The sequence below is a fragment of the Dasypus novemcinctus genome, chromosome 5 (genome assembly GCF_030445035.2).
Source record: "Dasypus novemcinctus isolate mDasNov1 chromosome 5, mDasNov1.1.hap2, whole genome shotgun sequence".
Taxonomy (NCBI): domain Eukaryota; kingdom Metazoa; phylum Chordata; class Mammalia; order Cingulata; family Dasypodidae; genus Dasypus; species Dasypus novemcinctus.
In genome coordinates this window covers 80,669,980-80,695,212 of record NC_080677.1, presented here as the reverse complement: position 1 = coordinate 80,695,212, position 25,233 = coordinate 80,669,980, and the positions used below count along the sequence as shown (strand labels likewise).

At 46.2% G+C, this 25,233-nt stretch overlaps 1 protein-coding gene across 4 annotated transcripts in view; it reads right to left on the bottom strand.

Annotated features, from left to right (window-relative positions):
- CDHR3 (cadherin related family member 3) overlaps positions 1 to 25,233 on the bottom strand; it is a 68,980-nt gene that overhangs the window by 23,608 nt on the left and 20,139 nt on the right. For all 4 annotated transcript variants that reach the window (XR_009185849.1, XR_009185851.1, XR_009185850.2 and 1 more), the window contains exons 3-8: positions 21,751 to 21,916; positions 20,236 to 20,333; positions 9,699 to 9,793; positions 8,833 to 8,937; positions 4,669 to 4,817; positions 2,592 to 2,781 (exon numbers count right to left, since the gene is read on the bottom strand). Coding sequence is in view for 1 of the 4 variants with exons in the window: in XM_058297146.1 (XP_058153129.1) it covers positions 2,592 to 2,781; positions 4,669 to 4,817; positions 8,833 to 8,937; positions 9,699 to 9,793; positions 20,236 to 20,333; positions 21,751 to 21,916 (803 nt within the window). In the remaining 3 variants the exon portion in view is untranslated. The remainder of the gene's footprint in view (positions 1 to 2,591; positions 2,782 to 4,668; positions 4,818 to 8,832; positions 8,938 to 9,698; positions 9,794 to 20,235; positions 20,334 to 21,750; positions 21,917 to 25,233) is intronic.

Genomic DNA, 25,233 nt, shown 5'->3' with positions numbered 1-25,233 from the left:
AGCACCATTTCTGTTGTTTGGTTTTGTTTAAACCTGCTTATGTGCTTCTGCTTTGGCCAGATGAATAACTTGGAACCTGGCTTGACATATAGTAGAAAAGGTAGAAAGGATGGGAGGATGGTGGGTGATGCCCGGTGGGGTTTTCTCAGCTCCCATAGTAGGCAAATGAGCCAAGGGATACACAGGCTGGGCCTTTAAAGTAAAGACTTCCACTTCTGGCCCTAGGGGAAGGAACGCTTTTAACCAACAGGCTCCTTGACTTTCATAGGAGGGCTGGTTGCTGCCCTCGCTGAAAAAGTCCAGGAGAGGAACTTGAATGATCTTTAGAATTATCTTCAGAATTATCTTCAATTAATCAAGTTATTGATGTAGCACTGCCTTGAGGGTTAGGTTGGAGAGGAGATGACAAAGAGCAGGACACTGTATGGGCTTGCCTGGACAGTCTAATACGTTGGATATGTGATTTCTCCAGCTAATATGGAGCACAGACTGAAACTCTCATGCCACACATCAAGAGACTCTGGACCGCAGGAGGCCAGTATATACACGTAATAGATGTACATTGGAGGGAGAAAACTGATAAGGAAGGTTTAAGAAAGCACCTGGAGTTCTTACCCCTCAACCCCAAGGCCAACCATAAAAACCCTCCCCCACCTCTCATGGTAGGGGAACAAAGAGGGCAAGGCCCAAGGAGAGGAATTTCCCAGGATGCACTAGAGCCACAAGGGATGATAGCTGATTTAAATTTCCAAAGAAAGCCAAAGAGTGGTTCTCACATCACCTCTACTCCATCTCCAGGGCCCAGACTCCTCCTAATAGAGGATAGGTTTGATTTACGCATGTAATGGCGTGGAAGTCACAACCCTAACTACCCACGACAGCCATCTCCACACATCTAACAGACTCTGAGGTGCATGAAGGCTAGGGCTGGGATGGGAATCTATCAAGCGTCAACGCTCTTGGTGACTTTATCAGGTCCCTGAAAGAAGCAGATGGCAAATTAGGATAATTCTAGGAGGGTTTAGTAAAGGGACTATTACCTAGGTACACACGGGATGTATAATACCCCAGGACTAGTAATTTCAAGGGATGGTATAATACCCCAGGACTAGTAAGAGTGGGGCTTCCTTACCACCTCTAGGCCTGAAGGAACCAGAAGTAAGAGCAGTTCCTGATACCAGGACCCAGGGCTGGGGAGTACTGTGTGGAGAGGGCTGCCCTAGAGGGATTGAGGCCTTCAGAAGGTACAGGGACACACAGGTGACAGGGCTCACATGGGAGGGAGCCGGGGGATAAACACCCCAAACTCACTCTTCTTCTTGGTGTCATCTATACGGATCATCCTCCTGGGGCTCAGAGCTGGGCTGGGGAGAGGAGAGTGGATCTGGCATGTGTGTGTGTTTGTGTGTGAGTGTGTGTGTGTATGTTTGAGTGGGGGTGGATGGGATATGTCCAGAACAGAGTTTAGCTCTTTGAATACCAGACTCAAGGCCACACTGATTCTCAAACATCATGCTGAGTATATCAATTGGGAGAACAGGGAGACATCCATAAGCATAATAAAGGAAGGTATATTTCTACTGCTTAGTTTAAATGACCTGTTTCTTTGTATGGCCACACTATCAGGTATAAGTCTGTGTCCAAATTAACCTGCTTTAAAAAGTCAAATTGCAAAACCAAAGATAAACTCAAAAGGAGACTCCCTCCATAGGGATACTAAAAGCTGACACCTGCTGTGGTTCAGACGCAGGGCACTCTGGGCAAGGCTAACTGCAGAGGATATCCCCACCCACTGCCACGGAGGAGCCTCTTCAGACCCCCAGGAAAGAGACAGGATGTTAAGAAACTACGGAGATGAAGCTAACCCGGGGAATTAGTAATCTTGTGACTTTTGACAAATAATAGTTAATAGAACGAAAATACTGTTTATAAAAGGCATATTATTCAGAACCACAAGGGACTTTATTATTAATAACTGAGATTGTGAGACATAGCATGGGTCAAAATATACAAAAGAACTCACATCCCACTTGAATCTGCTTTTTTCTTTTCCACGGCTTTTTGTTTATCTGCAATTAAATTGTGTAAGGCAAATAAGGTGCTTTGTTTTCTTTTAGGTGAGTACTTGGCTTATTTATTCATATTACTGGTGATATGTTTCTCTGGGAGTTCCTAGTTCTTAATCCTAAATCTCAAGCATCTACTCTAACTGCTAATTAATAGCACCGTCTTGCCAATGGTGGCAATAAATAGAGGAAGGTACAGTCCAGAGAGGGTCTAACAAGTAGGTCCCTGAGGTTCTTCTTTACCAACAGACATGAGCCTGTAACAGAAGGGAACAAAATAGAAAACAATTTTTCAGAGAGTAAGAAAGAGAAGGGAGACAAAGGCAAGGAAAGAAAGTGAAATAATGGGAAGAGAGAGAGAGACCTGTGTCTCAAACAGAGCTGTTCCAATCTACTTATTTTAGTGAGTCATTTCCCCAAATTCCCATATTCTTCAGTCCCTCCTGAGAATGTACCAGAGAAGCCAAAAGGCCAAGGGCCACCAAAGAGTTAAAATACCCAGCGCAAGTCTCAAAACTTGAGTACCTGAAGGTGAACTTGGTGCAAGTAGCAGGGTTGTCATTAATGTCTTGCACAATGAAGGTTATCTGGATGTGATTCTCCTGACCCCCGTAGGGTCTGTCCTTCACCAGAACTTCCAGGGAGATGGTGGGATTTTGTCTTAATTCACGTGCATCTCGGTCTAGCCTGTGGGCCACTTGTATTGTACCAGTCACTGAGAAGGCAAAGGTTAGAGCATGACACTTTGAAGAGAAATGAAGAGTAGGGGAATGTGAAGACTTGGGAAATTTTGGAAAAGAATACTCCAGTATGAAGCCTGGCTCACACAGAGAATAAATAGCCTCTCTACAAACACATCTTTCAGAACACCCCGTACGTTCCTGTGTCAGACCTTCGTTGGGATACCTGGCCTGCTACTCCTAGAATTAATCACTTTAAACGTAAGGGTTGGGTCCCCAGCAGCAGCCCTTACCCATAATGGACTGTTAGACACTTGACTCTGGCTGGACCTGCTGGATTCTCTTTCTAGAACATTTGGAACTGACACACTCAGTTGGGGGATCAGCCAGGTTAACAACAGACCAATAAGTGAAAGGCAACATCTCTAGCCACTAGGGTCCCAGGACCAGCCCTGGTTCCCACGCTTCTTGGACCCTGACTGTGAGATACCCAGTATCCTGTTGATAGATTTCCCATATCTTTCCTACTGCTTTTGCTTAGGTTGCCTTGCTTTAAATTCTCTTATTTGCAACCAAAGAGCCCAAAATTACTATACTTCGTAAAAGATCAAATTTCTAATACTAGAGTGAACAGAGTTCTAAACCCTGGTTGTCGTCTCTGGGTGAGGCCCTGATGACAGCGCACTAGGAAGCTTTCAGGGGTTTGCCCTGCCTCCCCGGGGAAGAGGTACACTTTGCCCTAAAGCCCATGGGGCAAAAACATTATTTAGGGGATTGTCTGATGCTGGCCGCCACAAAATCAACAAGGGGAAAGCTTCTAAGACAAGAGACCCCTCCGCTTTGCAGGAGCTTTGTGTAAAGTGAAGTCCTTTTTGGTGATGTGACCAGGACTTAGGGTGGCAGCATCGTCTAGTGATGAAGAGAGCAAACTGCAATCAGGCAGCTTAGCTTTGTATGTCAGCGTCACCGCCTATGCACTGTGAGACCTTGGACAAGGTATGTACCCTGTCCAAGTCTCTCTCTCAGCCTCAGTTTTCTCATCTGTAAAATGTAGATTATGGTGGTGAATTGGATTGCTGTGCTAAGTACTTGAGAGGCAATGCATGCGAATCACCCAGCAGCATGCCTGGTATGTATTAAGTTCCAATAAAAGATGACCATTTTAGGTGGGAGAAACTCTTAGATAGGAAAATAACTCCCAGCTATCCGGCAGATTGATCTAGCTCTAGTGTCCAATATGCTTGCTGCTGGTTACATGTGGCTATTTAGCACTTGAAATGTGGCCAGTCTGAATTGAGGTGTGCTCTCTAAGTATAAAATGCACATCAGACTTTGAAGGGTCGCTACCAAAACAAATGTAACACAGCTCATTAATAATTTTTCGGTATTGATTATATGTCAAATGTATGGTATTTTAAGAAGGAGTTAAATAAAATACACCATTAATATTAATTTCACCTGCTTCTTTTTAATTTTTTTATATGTTACTAGAGAATTTTAAATTGCACTTGTGTCTTCCATTATATTTCTGTTGGACAGCGCTGATGTAGACAATTTCTTCGGAAGACCCATCCAGTCTAAATACCCACCTCCCTCAAGGGTAGAGGGTACTCTAGCTGTCAACACTGGGGCCTCTTCAATTTCACAACCCCCAAGCCAGTGACTTTGGATACATCTATTACCTTGGTAACTAATAATGACCTAGAGAGAAAATCAGACCCCAGACTAGAAGACAGATAAAATATCCGTGAAACAATCCAAGAGACTGAAGGAATCAAAGGATGCACACGTAGGGGGGGTGGGGGGATGGGGTTGAATGGGACCTCACATATATATTTTTAATGTAATATTATTACAAAGTCAATAAAAAAAAATTTTTTTTAAAATAGAAAAAAAAAAGGATGCACACGTATGTGTCTTACACTGATTTATCATAAAATAGTTGTTAACAGTGGTAATGCTGTAGAGGAGGTGGCTGGTGAAATTTTTGTCATCAGGATCCTCAGCAGTGATATTGGCCACGATCGTCCCCGGACTCAGTTCCTCCGGAATCATGAACACTTGCCTTGGGCTGGAACACAAACAGCAGACACAGCTCATTGTCAGGGGCACGGGATGGTGGAGTCTGGGACTGGGTATTTTGGTCCATGCTAAATATAGTACAGAGCTGTGTAATTTGCATCAACGTGCTCTGAGGGAGAACTCAGCAGCTGAAAGAAGAGGTGACTGGCTTTTGTCTTTCCAAGGATCACATCCCTGTGGATGCGAAGAATGTGCACCTGCTATTACTGCAAGGTCTGACATTGGCCCTGGTTGATGTCTGATGCTGTTTCTGATCGGCCTTGGCATTAACAAATAAGGAGGGTTGGCCTATCTAGACTTCCTTTCTCCTTTCCCCAATTCTTGTGCAAAATGTCTCTGAATTCCTTTAAAAAAAAAAATGCATCCAGGTATAATATCCAGAACTATAGTTCCCTGCCTTGTCCTCATACCCATCCAATGGCAGCCACTAGAAGCTGGATAAACTGTAAACCTTCTCTGCTCAGTTTTTATATCTTCCTTGTCTTTTTTGACCTAAGAGAGACAGAACTTGCACACCTTCCCGAGTTGCATCAAGCATGAAGTCGGCCGACCCATTGCTCCATTCCTGTAGGGTAGGTAGAGCCAGAGAAGGGGAAAGGGGTCCCTGACCCAGATTTAGAGGCAGCCAGAGAAAGGCTGCTGCCAGGCCATCATCCCCCTCTCCCACTCCCCAGGGTTCCAACCTGGACCCTGGGCCTGTCCCTGCCCCAATTTGTGAAGTAAACTCCTGCCATCGCAAACCATGGTTGGGAGAGAGTAATCTTGTTCAGCCTGGGAGCACACCCCAATGGCTGGGCCTCTCACCATGCAGTGTCCCACTGAAGCAGGCCTGTTAATCCATTTACTTACACATCCCCATCTCAGGGGGTCTGCCCCAACCTGCAGTGGGCTGTGTGATGCTGCCCACTGATGGGTCCAGTTATAGGCAGAGTTGGGGTGAGGTCCCGGGTTGGGGAGGACAAGGTGGCAGGGGAGGCAGGGACCCAAGACAGAGCCAGAGGAGAGGGATATAGCTCCTGGGGCCAGGCTAGGCCTCCTGGCCTTACATGTTTTCTGTGAGGTCCCTCTTTCTAATGAATTATTTTTTTCTTTAGTTACTTTGATGTCCCTGCTATCTTCACAGTCTTGCCTTTGCTACTCAAAACAGAAGAGCATTACCCAGGAGCTTGTTAGAAATGCAGATCTCAGGTTCCTCCCCAAACCTATTGAACCAGGGGCTGCCTTTTAACAAGATTCCCATAGTATTTGAAGGCATTTTATTGGCTAAGGAGGACTATTATAAGGAATTGCCAGAGGTGGCAATCACCTGGCTGGGGGTCCCAGGCAGAGAAGACTTCCTCCTACTCTTTCTTCCCTCTAAGGTTCTCTGCTGGGGATGATTATGGCGCCCAGGGGACATTTGGCAATATCTGGAGACATTTTGATGGTCACAGGTATGTGGGATGCTATTGACATCTAGTAGAGTGAGACCAAGGATGCGTCAAACATCCTACAATGCACAGGACGGTCCCTGCCACAAAGAAGTATTTGGCTCAAAATGTCAAAAGTGCAGAGGTTGGGAAACAGCCATGCTGGATGCTCCGGGAAATCAGGTCCCTGAGAAGGGACTGGTCAGCCTCTTGCTGATGGCGCAGCTCCACAAAGGAAAATATTCTCTCCTTGACTGACTTCAGAGTGAGCATGGCAGAAACGAAAATCTTTGGTTCATTTGGTCTTGGGTCCCAAAACTAGGTATGTATCAAATATCTTTACATAAAGGTGTCACCCTCAGACCACAGTTAACCTCTGTTCAATGTGCAGCAAAGCCAGGGGCAGTGCAGATCCTCAACGGGGTAAAAGTCTGACCCTAATACTGCCACCCACCCTTCTCCCCCATAACACCAGGTCACCAGAGCTGGACGAGGGGCAGATGAGGGACAATGGCCATATGCAGGGGAAATGTTGTGAATTTCGGTGACCATGGGCAAATTCATCACTAGGAATGAGCATTCAGTAAGTGCATAAAGTGTGCATGACACTGTACCAGCCACCAGGGGAAGAAGAACTATAAGTACGAAAGAATGGACAGGCGGGGAGAAATACCTACCTGCCCAGACCTACAATAAAATGCTCTGCAACAATAGCAAGCACTGTGCACCGGCAGCGAGTAAATGTCAGTCAGGCCCTTTTGTAGTAAAGTGCTCACATTAATAATAACTGATTCCTAGACTATACAGCTCCAGTCAAGACTCTGTAAAGCCCAATGAAGCACTCAGACATTTGGCACTACCCAGAGAGAAAGTGGTTAGACAGTCACACAGGCCACGTTCTCTGCACGGATGGAGCCTGACAGGTTCATCTTTCAAACCCAACGTGAGAACCAGAGAATTCCAGGCAGACCTCCGGGTGCCCTAACATCCTGCCAGGGTGACGTTCTCTTTCTGCTGAGGTCAGTTGTCCAAACCAGTTCTGCTCCTTGGGAAGACTTTTTATTTTTTCCCTTTGCAATCCCACTAAACTGACTTCCCACCTAACAGATGGGAGGTGTGGGGAGGGGGATTGCAGAGTGGACCTGGCTCCAGCCCCAAGCCTTCCCCTTCCCCTAGAGGTGACTGATCACGTGGCAGTGTCATGGGGGCTAGTGCTGGAATCACCTCAACCATTTATAAACGGCCTAGACTGTGCTTCTAGAGCAGGAGTTCTTAACCAGGGGTCTGTGAGCTGGAATTGAAATTCAAAAAGGCATTATTCTTGTGGGGACATGTTGGTGTGGGTGTGATATATTTGCTAAATAATACACAGTATAGTGTGGACTTAGACAGGGGTCTGTGGCTTTCACCTGACTGGCAGAGGGGTCTGTGGAACAAAAAAGGCTGAGAACACATTCTAGAGGAAGATCTGCAGAAATGCATGGTACTCTCCTTCAGAGTTTCACCTGGCAACAGGCACCGATGGGAAGCATTGTGTGGAAGTTTATTTGCTGCTGCTCCCTCCATGTTGACACACGGGCTGTGGACTGGGTTAACATCCAGAAGTTTCACAATTGTGGCATGTTTGCCAGGGGGTATCAGAGGTAGCCTAGGAGCAGGGCGACCTTAACACTAACCAGTTCCTACCCAGCTCTGTGGCCCAGTGTTGGCTGGTAGAACACGCGGTGCTGAATTACTCACAGCCATTAGTGCAGTAAACCTCCAAGCAAGTGATTTTGCCATTTTCCTAGTGACTGATTCCTAAGGCCAACTCAGGGACTGGGGTGACGGACTCTTGTAACCGATAGTCCAGGCTGTTCGGAGGGTCATTTGCTAGCTCGGAATCCCACTTCCCCTCTCCAATCCTAATAAATAAATAAAATCTAGGAGGCCCAACATGGAGGTGTCCATGCCAACCTCCATGTCAGCAAAACCAAAAACTGAAGCAAGTTCCTATTTCCTGTAAATGCCCAGCTTGTCCAGAAAACCGAATTTAGATACAGCCTATCAGTTATGGGCAGCTAACTTCCTCATTCCTAAGCAACCACCTGCTCCCCACTTTGTAAGACCCCCCAAGTAAAATGGAAACTTAACGTCAGCTAGTCAGAACGTTTCCTCACTTGCTTCCGCATTCGCCCTCTATGAGCTTCCCCTTCCCACCCCCTGGGGGGAGCTTCCTCCCCAGTTCTGAGGGGGATGCCGCCCAATAATGGTTTGCTCGATAAAGCTGTGAGAGCCTAAACTGCATGAAGTTGTTCTTTTGTCGATCCCCATCTACTCCAGACTCCGTCCCCATCTACACGTACACAAGGCAAGCCCTGCGCCAGAAGCTGCACCCATTTCCCCACCACAATCCCGAGGTGTAGGCGAATGTGGGGGCTGGGGGTGGCATGGAGGGCAAAGGTGAAAAACGGAAGTACAGAGGCCCAGATGAAGGGCTTGGAAGATCCCGTGTCTCCTTTCTGTCCTCTAGGCCAGAACTACGGGCATCCCTCCTTCCTTGATTGTGCCTGAGGAGCCTGGCTGTCTGAGGGAGCCCGCACGCCCTCGGGGTACCTGGTGAAGCGAGGGAGCTCGTCGTTGAGGTTCACAATGTTCACCTGGAGCGCCATGGTGGCTTTGAGGCCTCCGCTGTCCCTCACTTCCACAGTGAGATGGTAACTGCCAGGGAAATGTTCCAAGGGAAAGAATCAGGCTTTGCCATCACTGCCTCAAAGGGGGGTGGGGCAGTTGGGAAAGCATTTGTCCTCTTTCTAGCCAGTCCCCATCTGGACACTCTGACAGTAGCCAGATCTGCTCTGTCCACCCCTCTTCCCCGCTTCATCTCTCGTTCTATGGTTATTAACAGCCGCCATCTTGCCGAGCGTCTGCTCAAGTCAGCCAGGTTGTACATTCTCAAAGTATCTGCCAAGTACGTCACATGCCCAGGTCAGGAAATTGAGGCTCCAGTGGATTAAGTAACTGCTTGCTCTAGGTTCCAGACCTGGCCCGAACCAGGATTCAAACCTAGGTTGAATCCAAGGCCTACGTGTTTTCACCTACAAACCTTGACCTTTCCTAGAAGCCTACTGGCCTCCACCCTGCAGCTTTAGTGTTTGTAAGCCACTTCGCCTGGCAGCTGCCACTCCCAAACCAGGCTGGGCATCTGAGGCAATCCTCCAGTAATTTGGGAGCCCTCTCCCACACCTCATTTTTGGAATCTGGAGATAAAGATTTTTTTACAGAGAAAGAGTCCTCCAGATGGTGATGGTGTTCCCTCCTCCTCTTTGGGGTTCCCCCTCTCTGAGCCTAGCAGGAGGCCAGCAGCCTGCTCAGAGCCCACAGGCTGCCCCCAGGTTATCTATGCCTGCTCCCTCGTGTTTTCCTTGACTCTCAAATAACCACCTGAAGACACTTTAAGCAAGGTCATTGGCAAAGTCTACCTGCTGTGTCCTGCTTCAAAGTCAAATTCTGTTGTGGAGAAGAGGGTACCATTGCCAGACATTCTGAAGTTCTTTGAGGGAGAAATAAGGTAATACTAAAAAGCAAAAAAGAATGAAGCCAAGTCAGTGCACCTGTGCAACTTTCCCCAGAAAATGAGTTTCTTGAGTTCCCGTATAATGTTCTTGGCCCATGAAAGTTCTTAATGTATCACTATGAGGCCCAAAGGGGCAGGTCTCACACTTAGTGGTTCCTGGATCGAGACCTTCCAGAGTCTTCATTCTGAGCCTCTGGCTCTGAACTGGCCACACCGAGAAGCTGGTCATTGGATCCTGCTTTCATTACAGAAAGCATAGGAAAGGCCTCCAGCCTAGGCATCCTCTGCTTCTGAATCCCGTGTCCTTCTCCCTGCCCATATTCCCACTTCTCCCAGACAACTTCTGTCTTTTGATTCTACATCTTGTCTTTAACCAACACTGTTGAAACAGATGTCACATGTTAGGTACTAGGACCAGTACTAAGGTGAATCAGATCTGGTCTTTGCCCTTATACCATTTATGGTATAATAAGCAGCAATCATGTATATAAACATCATTCGCTTAAATGATCAAGTGAAGGGCCAAGTGTGAACTGCGAATGAAAATTAGCAGGGCTCAGTGTCCAAGTTAGAACTAGTTTGAGGATATAGATGGCATGTGGCACTGGTAAAGTCCTTCCCATATCTGGGTAGTTGAGTCATTGTAACCCTTGGCTCTTATTGCCCAGCCCAGCTCTCTTTAATGACACCCTGCCCATCACCAGTTGCTCTGACAGACACATTGACAGGTTTAATTGTGCAGGCCACTAAGGGCCAGTCTGTAGGAGGAACTCCCCTGTGTGTCCATGTGCTCAACAGGATTGCTTCCTTGCTCTGAGGGTAGATTAAGGAAGCAGGGGCAGGATGGAGCTGGGTTTGAGTTCTGGGCCTAGTCACCAGATCTTTGACAAGTCCCTTCCTTGTCTATGATGTAGGGATGATGCCACCAACTGCTTCTCTGTGTTGCTGTATCAAATGAGAACGCACACTGTAAAATGTGAAGGGCACACCACCACTTGAAGCATACATGTTTATATCCGTTTGTTCCAAAGCACTCTAAGGTTAGAAGTTTTCATTATTTCCTGCTAGGGTGAAAGATCTATCTTCAAGGCCTTAGATCTCTGGATCAGATAATCAGTGGAGGTTTTGCAACCAGAGCCACAGCCCCTGAAGTCTAGAATCAAAGGCAATGCTGGCAACGGTTTCCAGCTCCACGATTTGCTGTTTGTGATCGCAGCTGAGCTCCCAGTAGGAGAAGAGAGAGTACACAGAGAATAGATAAAAGGTCTCCTTTGGGACCAATATAAGGCTTTAGAGCTATTTTTTAAAAGTGTTTACTTTCTGTTTATTATTTAATAACTTTTTTCCTAGTTGTAATGAACAAGCGTTTAATACAAAAATTGGGAAAGAGAGCAATTTAAAAAAGAAACTAAATATAAATCACCTGTAAAATCCCATCATTTTTATGAATAACCTTCCATTATTTATTGTGGAAATACACACTCTCCAAAAAAATTGAGATGATGTTCTAATCAAAATGATAATATCTTGTTCTTTTTTCATTTATATCTTAAGCATTTTCCCATAACCTTGAATTTTATTTTACAGCATGGTTAGTTAATGATGGCACAGCATTCCACCATAGGAGTTTATGTCACTAATTCTTTTTTACTGGTCATTTAGGTGATTTCTACCCATTCTTTAAGAGGAACTATTTGGGCAACGCTGAGGAGAACCCTTCTGCTAGCCCCCCAAAATGCATACTCACCTTGGCAGCACTCAACCATGTGTATTTAAATTCCACGTCCCCAGATAACTCTCCAGCTCATTGCCTGGGCAGCAATTGTCCAAGCCTGCAGGTGTGTGTTGGTGGGGCATTTCCATGTCTTTGAGCAGAGCCTTCCCTGCTGAGCGTCCACACCCAGACTTAGAGCAGAAGCCCCAGCTGACTGGCAGGATTTTAGAGATCAAGGCAGGCATTTACTATATGCACCTGGACTGGGATGCCCTTGTACATGTGTCTTGAAATGCTCTAGTGATGGGTACCCAGTGTTTGTTGGTCCCAAGCAGTATAGGATCTTGGGATACAGAGATGGCAGGCAGGCCCTGCTCCAAAAGCTAGTCAACAGAGAGAACAGACAAATAAGAGGAGGGTGAGCTGCTCTGAGAGGGGTAAATGCAGGACACAGTGGGAACAAGGAGGAAGGACTCGTAGACCTGGCTTGGAATAGAAGGGTCACAAATGGGGCACTAGATTTTTTTTTTTTAAGATTTATTTATTTATTTCTCTCCCCTTCCCCCACCCCAATTGTCTGTTCTCTGTATCTATTTGCTGTGTCTTCTTTGTCCGCTTCTGTTGTTGTCAGTGGCACAGGAATCTGTTTCTTTTTGTTGCGTTATCTTATTGTGTCAGCTCTCCGTGTGGGCGGCACCATTCCTGGGCAGGCTGCACTTTCTTTTGCGCTGGGCGGCTCTCCTCATGGGGCGCACTCCTTGCGCGTGGGGCTCCCCTACGTGGGGGACACCCCTGCGTGGCATGGCACTCCTTGTGCGCATCAGCACTACACATGGGCCAGCTTCACACGGGTCAAGGAGGCCCGGGGTTTGAACCGTGGACCGTCCATGTGGTAGACGGACGATGCCCTAACCACTGGGCCAAGTCTTAAGTGTGGTAGGTCTGGAGCCAGATAGCCTGAATTTGAATCCTGGTTCCACTGCTTCTCAGCTGAGTGAGTTTGTGCAGTTGAGAGTAAAAAATAATAGTGCATGCCCCTTGCAGTTATTATCTAAAGTGCTTAGAACAGTACCCGGCACATGGTAAGCCTACACTAAGTATTAACTGCCACTGTCCCTGTAGAATGTAAAATCCATGAGGGAAAGTGTTTCTTTTCATTCACTTCCATATCTCAAATGTCTGACACATAATAGATGCTTAATAAATATTTGTTAAATATTAAATACTGGGATTTCCTTTTGCTCATTTCCCATCTGAGACCAGTGTTCCCACCTTAAAGAATCTTTAAACAAAGCAAAACAGCAGCAACAACAACAAAAAATCTTGCCAAATATATATATTTTTTAAAGATCTATTTATTTATTTATTTATTTCTCTCCCCTCCCCCCCACCCCGGTTGTCTGTTCTCTGTGTCTATTTGCTGTGTCTTCTTTGTCCGCTTCTATTGTTGTCAGCAGCACGGGAATCTGTGTTTCTTTTTGTTGCGTCATCTTGTTGTGTCAGCTCTCTGTGTGGGTGGCGCCATTCCTGGGTAGGCCGCACTTTCTTTCGTGCTAGGCAGCTCTCCTTATACGGTGCACTCCTTGCGCGTAGGGCTCCCCTACACAGGGGACACCCCTGCATGGCAGGGCACTCCTTGCGCGCATCAGCACTGCGCGTGGGCCAGCTCCACACAGGTCAAGGAGGCCGGGGGTTTGAACCACAGACCTCCCATGTGGTAGATGGACGCCCTAACCACTGGGCCAAGTCTGCCGCCCCAAATATTTTTTAAAATGCATTTGAATGTGGTAATGCTAGACTGTCCATAAAGTCTTCTACAGTTCTGCCTGCAGTCACGTATACATATAGGGAAAGAAAAAGACAAAGAAAAAAAGAAAAGAAATGGCAGATAGAAAGGGTATAGAGAACTGAAGAACTAGGGACATGGGAGTTTTCTTTTTAATTTCTATTAAAAGACTGATTTCCTGGAATCCTGATATTTTTTTCTTTTAGTACCAGGCTAATTTCTTTTATCCCTGAACTTATGAGCTCATGTTAATGGAGTAGCAGTTTTGTATTTAGGAGATAATATCCATAGACTAAAAATATTGTGTCATGTGGCCATTTGCCAACAACTCAGTAAGGCTTTCTGTAAAACCTGGCATTCTCTCCCCTTTTTAAAGGCTTGTTTAATCAAAGCTGCTCCCCTGATATTCATTCTTGGAAAACAGAAATTAAATAGAATGAAAAGCAATTGCAGCCCCTCTCTGCCCCAGTACTGGCTGAGAAAAGTACTGAGTAATCAGATCAATTCAGCTAACAAATGCTTGTCAAACAAGCTCTCCGGTTTCCCTGCTGGGAATATTCCTTTACCACCACCCCCCCCCCCCCCCCCAGGTTTCTCTATTTGTATCCTCTTTGCAGCTCAGGGACACAAAAGCTTCCGTTTGGAAGAGAACGAACCCATACTTCCTGCTGCATTCACCCTTTTTTGTACCATTGGTGTAGGGAGAAAGGAGGGTGAGATGGAGCCGTCCCAGTTTCCCTAAATGTCAGGATCCCTGGGGAGAGCAGGCCACCTTTGGGACAGCCAGAGTTACAGGCAGTGGGTCAGCCTGTGCCAGTTTTGCTTTGCTTTCAGGCCTGAAGTGGGAACACGCAGTAAGAATACAGCCTTCCGTCTCCTATGGAACAGAGCAGTCAACTCCCAGGCAACCCGGGGCCAAGTTTCCAGAGGGAAGGAAGGACCCCTATTCTTCCAAAGGCCAGAGAGTGCCACTGGGTCCTCACCTCTGAGTAAAAGCCCACAACCCACCCAGAGGACCAAGAGCACATGCATATGCTCCCAACCAGGTCGTGGCAAGTTAAAAATATGACACCCATGGGGCTATTTTATATTTCAGTTTAATCTGAATATTTTGTTGAAAACCTCAGTTCCTTCTGGCTTACCCCCTATTCCACCCCCATTCCAAGTTAGGGGGAGGAGATAGGGGGAGGCAGGGAAGGGTGCCCAGGGAAAAGAAAAACTGCCATTTTTTTAAAAGTCAAACCTTTTACTTGGCTCCTGATGATGCCGTATTGCTATGAGGATGAGCGAAGTGGTGCTTAGGCAAATACTTAAGCGTTTTTTAGAAGAGACATGTTTGTAAATGCAAAATGCTCCTATCCTCTCAGATTTTGTCTTTTTCCATAACCAGCCTGGGTCCTATTCTGCATGAGTTGGGCAACACTAATCTTTAGGACAATTCCTGGTGACATATTTGGAATGGGAATTACCATTTCCATTTTTTTTTTTCTTTCTTGAGCATTTTAAGAAGAACTTGGAGTGGAAACACTTTATACAAAGACTACCAGTAAGTTAGGAGGCAGAAGCCAGGAAGGGCTGGATTGGGTGGGGGGGCCTCAAAGGAAAGAGGAAGTGTGCTGCCACTCAGGAAAGCAAGGGGCAGGGCACCAGTACGGAATTTGCCAGAACAGGGTAGAAGGAGATGAATGGGAGCTGGGGTCAGGAGAGCTTGGTTCTCACTGGAGCTACCTGGCCCAGGCGAGGACCTCAGCTCCCTCCTTTACTTATGAAATAAGGGGCTGCTCAAAGGGCCTGAAAAGTCCCATCCAGCCAGCACCCTTCTGCGATCAGTTTCGCATGTGACAATCATTTTATTCCCAGGAAGACCTTTTGGAGCCAGGAGAGAGATACAAGCAAGATGGAAGCAGAGAGAGAAGAATGACTCTCCATTTTGCCCTTCTAGTGGCCCAGCTAGTAGCAAGGTTATTGCTCTTTTAAGCTAATCCTTTTGTCTACCCTAGTGAAGACAAAGCACATTTCACTTTATGCAAAAGTCCTTCCCTAATGGAAGGGCCAAGAGAAAGCCCCTTAATGGAGGAATTGCTGCACTAGATCACTTTGCCTCCAGCTGCGAAACTGATTAACGGTCCTTAGAGTCTCTGAGGAGGCTCAGCTGCAGTCGCAGTGGCCATTTCCAAGCAGAAGGGGATAGAGGAAGTGTGGGGGTTGCACGTGTGTGGGGTGGGAGTCTCATGTTGCCTCCTGCAGGAGGTGAAGAGACAGAGCAGAGGGGGCCCAGAGAATAAATGCCAGTAAATATAATTGTACATGTGCAGAGCATCTTCCATTTCTTTATCCTCTGAGCCTACTCTTAATGCCTGCCTCTGAGCCCCGGCTTCTCCTGCACCCATCACAACACAGAAAGTGCACAGAGAGAGGGAGCTAATGTCAGCTCAAAGCCGGCGCCAACCTATCCAGTAGCCACTGATCAGCTGTACATATGACTATTGAGCATTTGAAATGTGACTGGTCTGAATGGAGATCGGCCATAAGTGCAAAATACACACTAATTTTGAAGACTTCTTAGGAAAAAGAGTGTAGTTTATTGATCATATTTATGCTGAAGTGATAATATTTTGGATATATTGAGTTCGGTAAAATTTATCGTTAAAATTTTATCCCACCTGTTTCTTTTTACTCTTTTTAATGTGGCTTCTAGAACATTTAACCTGACATATGTGGCTTTCGTTTGTGGCTCATGGTATAGTTCTATTGGACGTTGCTGGTCTAAATCAGGTAAACCATATGTCTTTTAATTGATTTTTAAAGGAAGGAGCAAATAACATTGGTTTCTGGATTAGCCCCTGTTTTACATGATCTATGACACAGTTTTACTTCAGACCACTGGATGAGGGCTATAGGATTTGTCATTTTTAAAGAGTTAGGGTTACAGAGATGTCCCAGAGCTTTTTTAAAAATTCATCCTCCACCTCTAGTTGCTGCCACCAGCAAGGTGACTCATGGAGCACAAACCAAGTCCAAGTCCCTTCATGCACCTGCCTTGGTGTATAATTAAGGTCTAGCCTTGTTTACTTAGTCCAGTGCTTCTTGAAGTACAATGTGCATCAGGATCACCTGGGAATTTTGTGATTCTTGGGCTCCACTGCAGAGATTATGACTGAGCAATCAGATACAGTCTCCAGGAATCTGCATTTTTAAAAAGATTTACCTATTTATTTCTCCCCCCTCCCTCCATTGTCTGCTGTCTATGTCCATTCAGCATTTTGAGTATGTTTTCACACAAGGGCCTAAACATCCTCTAAGAAACACTCAGAAACCAGCGTCCCAGACTCTCTGATCAGAAGAATTACCTAGGATGCTTGGCAAACATGCAGATTCCCAGGCCCATCCCAGACCCACAGAATTCAAAACTCCAAAAGAAGGACTGTTGAGAAGCAGCTGTTCTCAACCCTGGCAGCACAGTGGATCACCTGGTATCTTTAAAATCCTCATGTCTGGGCCACCTTTGGGCCAATTACATCAGACTCTTAGGGGAGGGACCCACGTGTGGGTATTTCTTAAAGCTCTCCTGGTGATTTTAGTTGACAGCCAAGGCTCAGAAGCGTAGTTTTAGTTAAGAGCAAATTAACCAATCCTCTTTTCTACTTTTATAGAGCAAAATATGTCACTTAGGGCCCCCGAAGTACCCAGAATCAAACTTCTAAGTACAAAGACCATAATGTGTTACTTCCTAAACTGTTAGTATCTCCTTCTCATCTGGGAACATTTCCTTCTGTTGGGTTCACTGCTCCTGCAGGCTGGCAGTTGACTTTCTGTGCAGCTATTAGGTCTTGCACAGGTGTTAAATATTTCATCAACACTTTCTGCTGCAACTTGGAGTACCTCCCCTCCCAGCCAACTCCTAAACTCACAGCAGAAGCCACCTTTCCAGCCACCCGGTTCCAAGCCCCTGTACCCTTCAGCTGCTCTCGGCCCCTTTAGATGGTGCCATGTTTTCTTCTTCTTTTTTAAGACTTATTTTTTATTTATTTCTCTTCCCTTCCCCCACCCCCCAGGTGTCTGCTCTCTGTGTCCATTCGCTGTGTGTTCTGTGTCCACTTGCATTCTCGTCAGCAGCACTGGGAATCTGTCTCGTTTTGTTGCATCATCTCCCTGTGTCAGCTCTCTGTGTGTGCAGCACCATTCCTGGGCAGGCTGCACTTTTTTCCATGCCGGGCGGCTCTCCTTATGGTGCTCACTCCTTGCGAGTGGGGCTCGCCTATGCAGGGGACACTCCTGCATGGCAGGGCACTCCTTGTGAGCACCAGCGCTGCATGTGAGCCAACTCCACATGGGTCAAGGAGGCCCTGGGTGTGAACCCTGGACCTCCCATGTGGTAGGCAGACACTCTATCCGTTGAGCTAAATCCACTTCCCATATTTTCTTCTGAGGGGCAACACCTGCTGCAGGTGCTGTCCACCTGGGTTGCTTCTCATCACCTTAAAGGTAACAACCTGCTCCATGAAGTGTTCTTAAGGGGACTGTGACCTTAACTCTTCTGGGTACCTTCAAAAATATATGTATTAAAAACAGGTTTATATTGTGATTAGTAATCAAAGAAAGTGTGGCATTGGTGTGGGGAGGGTGGCCATGGTGGCTGCTGGGGGTAGGGAGTGGGAGGAAGAGATGTGATATGGGGGTGTTTTCGGGACTTGGAGTTGTCCTGGGTGGTGCTGCAGGGACAGTTACCGGACACTGTATGTCCTCCCATGGCCCACTGGGTGGACTGTGGGAGAGTGTGGGCTATGGTGTGGCCCATTGACCATGAGGTGCAGTGGTGCTCAGAGATGTATTCATCAAATGCAATGAATGTCTCATGATGATGGTTGTTGTTATGGGTGGAGGAGTGGAGTGAGGGGGGTGGGGGTATATGGGGACCTCATATTTTTTTAATGTAACGTTAAAAAAATAAAGACAAAAACAAAAACAAAAAAACGGAGGTTTTAAAATAAATATTTTTCTTCACAGCTGAGAGTCCTTCCACTTTGCCCCCACTGCATCTTGTATGAACTTTACAGCAATTATCATAGTGAATGATTATTTTGTTTATAAATGAATATTTCCCATCCAGACTATAAATTTTCTGAGACAGATGTATCTTACTCGTCTTTGTATCCAAAGTTTCTAATGGAATGCCTGGCACATAGCAGATCCTCAGAAACTGTTGAAATGAACTAACTATAAAAGCAAGATATTATACTTTTGGGTGTTCACTTAACCCCATTCAGAATCTCTTTTCCCCTGGTCACAAACAACAGTGGCATAGGACATAATTCAGTTCTGACCAATTCTTGTTACCCTGCCAAAAAAGGGACAGATTGGACTGGCATAGCCCCTTCACCTTTTGCCCCTTCTTCATCCTTTTTTCTTCTTCCTGCCTGGGACTCAGGAAAGACTGGAGGTTTAGCAGCTACCTTGCAACCACGAAGTCAGAAAAAAAGAGAGCAAAGCCAACATACTCTGGATGGAAGAACAGAAAAATAGGAAGAACCCAGTTCCCTGATGGCACCATTAAGTAGCTACTCCAGTCCAGGACTGCCTATCTGCAGGCAGGTTACATTTTCTGTAATTTGTAGACAAATACATTCCTAACTGATACTATAAGTATATTATTAATAAGTATGTGTGTAAATCACCTAGCACTGCTCCTAGCACATAGTAGGGACACATTAAGTGTTTGCATATTCATTCACTTATTCATACAAATTTTGACGTAAGGAATCTAGAATGAAGAAGTGAACGAATAGCTGATTTTGGGGGGACATAAGGATCATCTAATAAAAACCGACTATTCCCTTATTTTAAGATGTGTCCAGTAATCTTTAAAAGCTTTGTTTCAGACCTTGCAAACTATGTTATATCAGTCCTGGAGTTTATTCCCAATGCTCACTGCCTTCAGTTAGTGAAAGGAGTCCTGTTGAAGCTGCAAATGTGCATCAACAGCCTCCTGGTGTTACCGATTTGCCGAGTGTCATGTTTCAAGCCTTCTATTCTCTTATATACAGTGGGATTTGCAGGATTGTTGCCTGCTCTAAGGTTAGTGGGGTGGGATTAGCTTCTTATTTTTTCCCGTTTTCCAGCTGGGGCTACCCAGCTGCCCTGAGTGCAGAGGGCCATTTCAGTGGGCAGTACTAGGAGCTGAGGCGGCCACACCCGGGGACGACCTAAAGGGCTTCCCCTGAGGGCTGCTGGCTCCAGGAGCCCTACTGGTAGCTGGAGTGAAGACACTGATTAAAAAGGGAAAGAAGAGAGGTCAGCTGTCTCCAACTGAACCAGCAGGCAACTAACTCTCCAGGGCAGAGCCTGGATTTCTCCATGGCCTAGAAATCCTGAGACTCTTTTTTATTTTTATTTTTTAACTTGGCTCTAAGCAGCTTGGCTTCATCTCTTGAAGAGGACATGGTCCTTGCCATCCATTCCTTCCACAAAATCTCACAGAACCTGAATTCCTGAACCAGAACAACTCGAGTGGGTGCAGGTACTTCTATCATGTAAATGCCTGACTTTGAGGTATATGTTTTATGCTTACTTTAAAAATAATATGGGGGGGGGGCGCGGTTATCAGACAGGATTTTTAAAATATTGAGCAGTTTTGGAATGTACTGTGCAAAGTGCTTTTACCTGCATTATCTATTTAATACTCACAACCCCCCTATGTGAGTATTATTCCCATGTTACAGAGAAGAAACTGAAGCTTAGAGAGGTCAAAAATTTATTCAAGATCACACAGAGCAATAAACCCAATCTGGGATGCAACCATTCACTATCCACTATGTTTTAGAAGTGGACAGCGTATTTCCCCCATTTCCACTGCCCAAACGTGCCCTGCTTAGACACAAAGCACCAGGCTCCCTGGTCAAAGACAGCACAGCAAACTCCTCCTCGGTGTACAAGGAGACTTACACTAAGGGGTATGTTTCGGCTTGTGTCTTCTGGATCAAAGGCCTCAACCTGGTAGATGGATCCGGGGTTTGTTCCTTCTGCTATGTAGAGCTCTAGACCTGTACCCGTGTTCAAAGTAGAACAAGAAATGTTTTACCAGATAATGCAAATGAGGAATTCCAAGACTGAAACAGCCATACAACGTCCACAGGGAACTAAGAATGCCAACATTTGGGAAGGAGGGAGGCACTAATAAGGCCATGGTAAGGCATCCGTTTAGAGGAATTAAGTACTAGGTAGGCCAAGGCAGGATCAAGGCTTCGTTTGTTTCTTTCATTGAGAGATGACATAGGGTTCTACTGTTTGGGGAGAAGAAGGAAGTGATAAGGAAAGAGAGTGGGGAAGCAAGCACAGGTGCTTGTTCCACTGGGAGGTTGCTCCCTGTCCCAGGTCCACTGTTACGTGCAAAGTCCTCCTAAACTAGGTGCTATGCTAACACCTTAACGCACACTCAGCATCTCAGCAGCAGTCAGCAGAAAGGAGCATTTTCGAGTGGAAAAGAGGTGGGATGGAATAGGAAAAGGTTTATAGAAGCTCGGGGAAGGGAACGGAACTTGACTTCATCTCCTTCAGAGTTGTTCTTGGCTGCCGGGGAAGGGAGGAGCAGGCCGTGCCGTGTGGCAACCACCGGCCGTGCCGAAGGTCCTCCGTGCTCTGTGCTGGCAGAGATGCAATCTACCTTCAACAGGCATTTCTGCAATACTGGAAGATTAAGTTCAGATTTCTCCTCAGAAACCATGGAACCAAGAAGGCGTCGGATGAAATATTTAAAGTGTTGAAAGAAAAGAATCACCAACCAAGAGCTTTATACTGCAAGACTGTGGTATTCAGAGACACAGGAGAAGCAGGTTTGGGTAGGGCACATGGAAGGTGTTGAGCTTTTTGCCTGGGGACACATTAGATTTGAGATCTGTTAGACATCCAGGTGGAGATGTTGGATATTTGAGTTGGGAGTTCAGCAGGGAGCCTGGATGGGAACGGCAGTCTTGTGGAGCTGGGGTGGGGATTCAGCATTTGGATGGTGTTTAAAGCCATGAACCGGGTGACATCGTGTAGGAAGTTCCCCTATGCTCCAGGACCTAAAACTGTCCCTACTCTGTGCAGACCCTGAATGTAGAAGCCATGGGGAGACCGAATAAGTCTGCTAATGTCTGTAGTGCGCAGTATTGGGTCTATGATGGGCTCAGCACACGTTCTTCCAGAATGATTCACTGGAGGTCTCTGAGCCTCAGTTTCCTCCACAGGGCTGGGAGGAAACCAAGAGAAACCATGAACAAGAGGGGCTTTGTCAGTTGCTGGACACTGTTATTGGGAGTGCTGAGCTGAGGGACGTTTCATTTGCCCTCTGCTCATCAGGCAGCTGTCTTTTCAGGGAAAACATCTGCTTGTTTATTTACTTGTCTGTTTCTCTCCATCCCTCAAGGTCCTTCCTGATGCCACAGTCTGGACTGCATTGTCCACCCCAGTGCACCTTACCTTTTGCCAGGTTGCCTGGAAACTGAGGCGGCTCATTCACATCTGTTACCTGGACAGTCAGGATCTGAAGGTCAGTGACACCAACCTCATCCTTAACATAAATCTGTAAATCAAAGATGTTTGGTCCTGTTTCAAAATCTAGTTGTTCCTTCTCAGTGGTGACAACCTAAAACCAAAAGCAAAATTATGAGCAATCATGCAAAGGAAGAACTGCATGCATGCATTTTGCAAAGGAATGGCTTACTGGGAAGGAAGCAATTGGCATCCTGGAGAACACCTTTCATTTACTGTCAGGGCAACCAGTTGTTTCATCTTATTTCTTCCAACGTAAGTCCTGTGACACTTTACTCAAGGGACTTCTGCCTCTGATGCTGATTTTAATTAGGAAAGAAAAATATTTAGCAAACATCTTGGTGCAATTGACTAGAGATGGAAAGTCTGAGAATTAGAAAAATCTCTCATGACCTGAGGTGGAATCTTGGACAATCTCTTAACTACCCTGAATGTACTTGGATTTTCTCATCTCTAAGTGCAGTATACTGTACTTGCCTGGGATTGCTGTTGAATTATATCTGGCTCATCTCTCCATTCTCTATTTCCCAAGGCCACATCCAAGTATAAACAACAGAAGAGACACTGGGTACATCTGCATAAATAAGCGATGCATACTATATTTTCAGGCATTCACATTTTGTGTGCCTTTCCACACATTCTCCTGTTATCTGGAATTTTGTCCTCTGTACAAGTGTTTTGGAAGTGTGGGAGGGATTCCAAGAGCCAGGGCCAGAGGATATCACCAGAATCTAGGGATGTTGCTTCCTGGACCCTTGGCAAACCATGCTGGGATTTCCTGCTGAAGTTAACTGGAGAGAGCTTCAGCCTTAGAAGGGCGGCCCAGTTCTGAGACGTCTCACTATGTCTGCACATCCCTGCCACCAACTTAGCCCCCAGATCCCTCAGAAGGCCCAGACTCCTTTGGGACATCAAAGGCTAAGTTTCGTAAATGTCCTTAATTATGCTAATAGAACATTTTGGTAATTAATACAACTGAGACGAAGCAAGGAGACTTTTAACCTTCTACAGTGACAAAAACCCAGCTCCAATCCTGTCTTTACCACTGAACTTCTCTGTGACCTTGGGGAAGTCACTTTACCTTTCCCTGATTTTGTTTCCAGGCAAAAATAATTACAGAAATCATTCTTGTCTAATTAAACAGTATAATGCCAGGTATAACCAAGGGCACTATAAAAATCAGGAAAGAAAAGTACATTATGAGCTGTGCTGAGCCAGGGCAGGGGTCGTGGAGGAGGAGGCCTGGGGTGTTGTGTTTGACTTTGAAGGGTCAAGATTGGTTGAGAGAAGGGAGAACAGTCACAGATGTGGACTGAGGGCACAATGAGGGGGGAAGGTGTGAATAGGAGGAAGGCAGGTATAGTCTTGGCCCCACCAGCAAGCAGGATTGACCTAGTGTCCACAGAAATGGAGGTGACCTGGACTCTGTGCTTGGCTCGTGGTAGGTGAGAGGCAGCACAGCAAAGGGGTCAAAGGCATAGACTCTGGTGCTAGACTGTCAGTTTGGGCTAAAAGGGACATGGAAGGGAGAGATTGAAGGAGAAGCAACTTCAAGAGGAAAGCCATGAAAGCTGAGATCTGGAATTAAGACATCGCCTTGGGCCAAGAGAGGAATGCCACCCATGAGTACAGAAAGGGTGAGTTTGCCCCCGCAGTTGAAGAGGGTAGAAGTTCCCACCACTTGCCCTCCTCTCCCTCCATGTTCAGAGAGAGTTTTGCCACCCCAGGGCACAGAGAGGATGGAGCACATTCCCCAAGGATGAGGGCAGTTAAGGTCAGCACCCCATAGGTCTGAGAGGGGTGGACCTGTCCCTCACGAATTAGGGAAGACCAGGCAGTTAACTCGTTGCACTGAGAGGGTTGAGCCTCTCTCAAGCTAGGTTAGGGAGGATATTGCCTTCACCTCACTGTACTTGGGGGGCAGGTTAAGACTCTAACCCAAAGATTAGGTAAGGTTTGGGAGTCATCCCAATGCTCTTGGAGGGTGAGGTCTGGAGCTTGGTTGACACCAGATGTTTGATGAGGGTGGAACCAAGAAAATGACCATTGGGCAAGCATGTGGAAAGGATGGGGCCTCATGAGGCCCCAGGAAGAAGAAATCATCATCCTAAGAATGACTCTGAGACTTGGACATCTAATGAAGTATACCCTGCAGGTTTACAGAACTGTTCTGGACTCATGTTTCCCTCCCAATTTCTCCTTATTGTAATGCAAATGTTTGTTCTTTGTCTGTCCATTTGTGTATTGGAAGCAGATAAATGTTTTTGTAAGTTCCAAAGGTATACAGCAGATGGGACTTTGCCCTAAGACAAACTATTTTCATAAACTGATTGTGATATGATTTTGTGCTTAGTATTGCTACTGAAATAAGGTGGTTTTTTTGTTGTTGTTGTTTTTTTAAAGATTTATTTATTTATTTAATCCCCCCCCACCTCCCCCGGTTGTCTGTTCTCTGTGTCCATTTGCTGCGTCTTGTTTCTTTGTCCACTTCTGTTGTCGTCAGTGGCATGGGAAGTGTGGGCGGCGTCATTCCTGGGCAGGCTGCACTTTCTTTCGCGCTGGGCGGCTCTCCTTACGGGTGCAATCCTCGCGCGTGGGGCTCCCCTACACGGAGGACACCCCAAGCTCTTGCGCACATCAGCACTGCCCATGGGCCAGCTCCACACGGGTCAAGGAGGCCCAGGGTTTGAACCGCGGACCTCCAATGTGGTAGATGGACACCCTAACCACTGGGCCAAGTCCGTTTCCCTGAAATAAGGTTTTTTAAATATTATAAAGTCTTTTTGGAATTCAGAAGGTGGAGTGTAGCAGTTTGATATTGTTCATGAATTCCAAGAATAGATATTGGATTGTGTTATAAACTGGTCTGCTTTCTCTGGGCATAATTAAGTTATGATTAGGGCTTTGACTGGGCCATTTCAGTATAACTGTTGAGTCCCTGCCCCCTTGGTGGGTGGGAACTCACAGAGAACCCCAACACAGAGAAGGGAGGTTGGAGTTTTGAGCTGGAGCCTGGGAAGTAAACACACAGAGAAGCAGATAAGGCAGAGGTCCCAGGAAGAGAGACAACCATTTGCCTGATAATCTACAGCTGGCCATGTGGAGTGAGAAGAGCAGCTAAGCCTGGAGAGAAATGAGCCCTGGGAAAAGAGGAACCCAGGAAGATTGAACCCTTACAGACATTGGCAGCCATCTTGCTCTAACACATTGCAACAGACTTTGGCAAGGGTAGTGCTTATGCTTTATGGCCTGGTAACTGTAAGCCTCTATCCCAAATAAATACCCTTTATAAAAGCCAACCGATTTCTGATACTTTGCATCAGCACCCCTTTGACCGACTAGTATACCAGCCATTTATTAAATGTTTACTATGTGCTGGCTTTTGCTAACCCATTTTGTAAAGCATTTCAT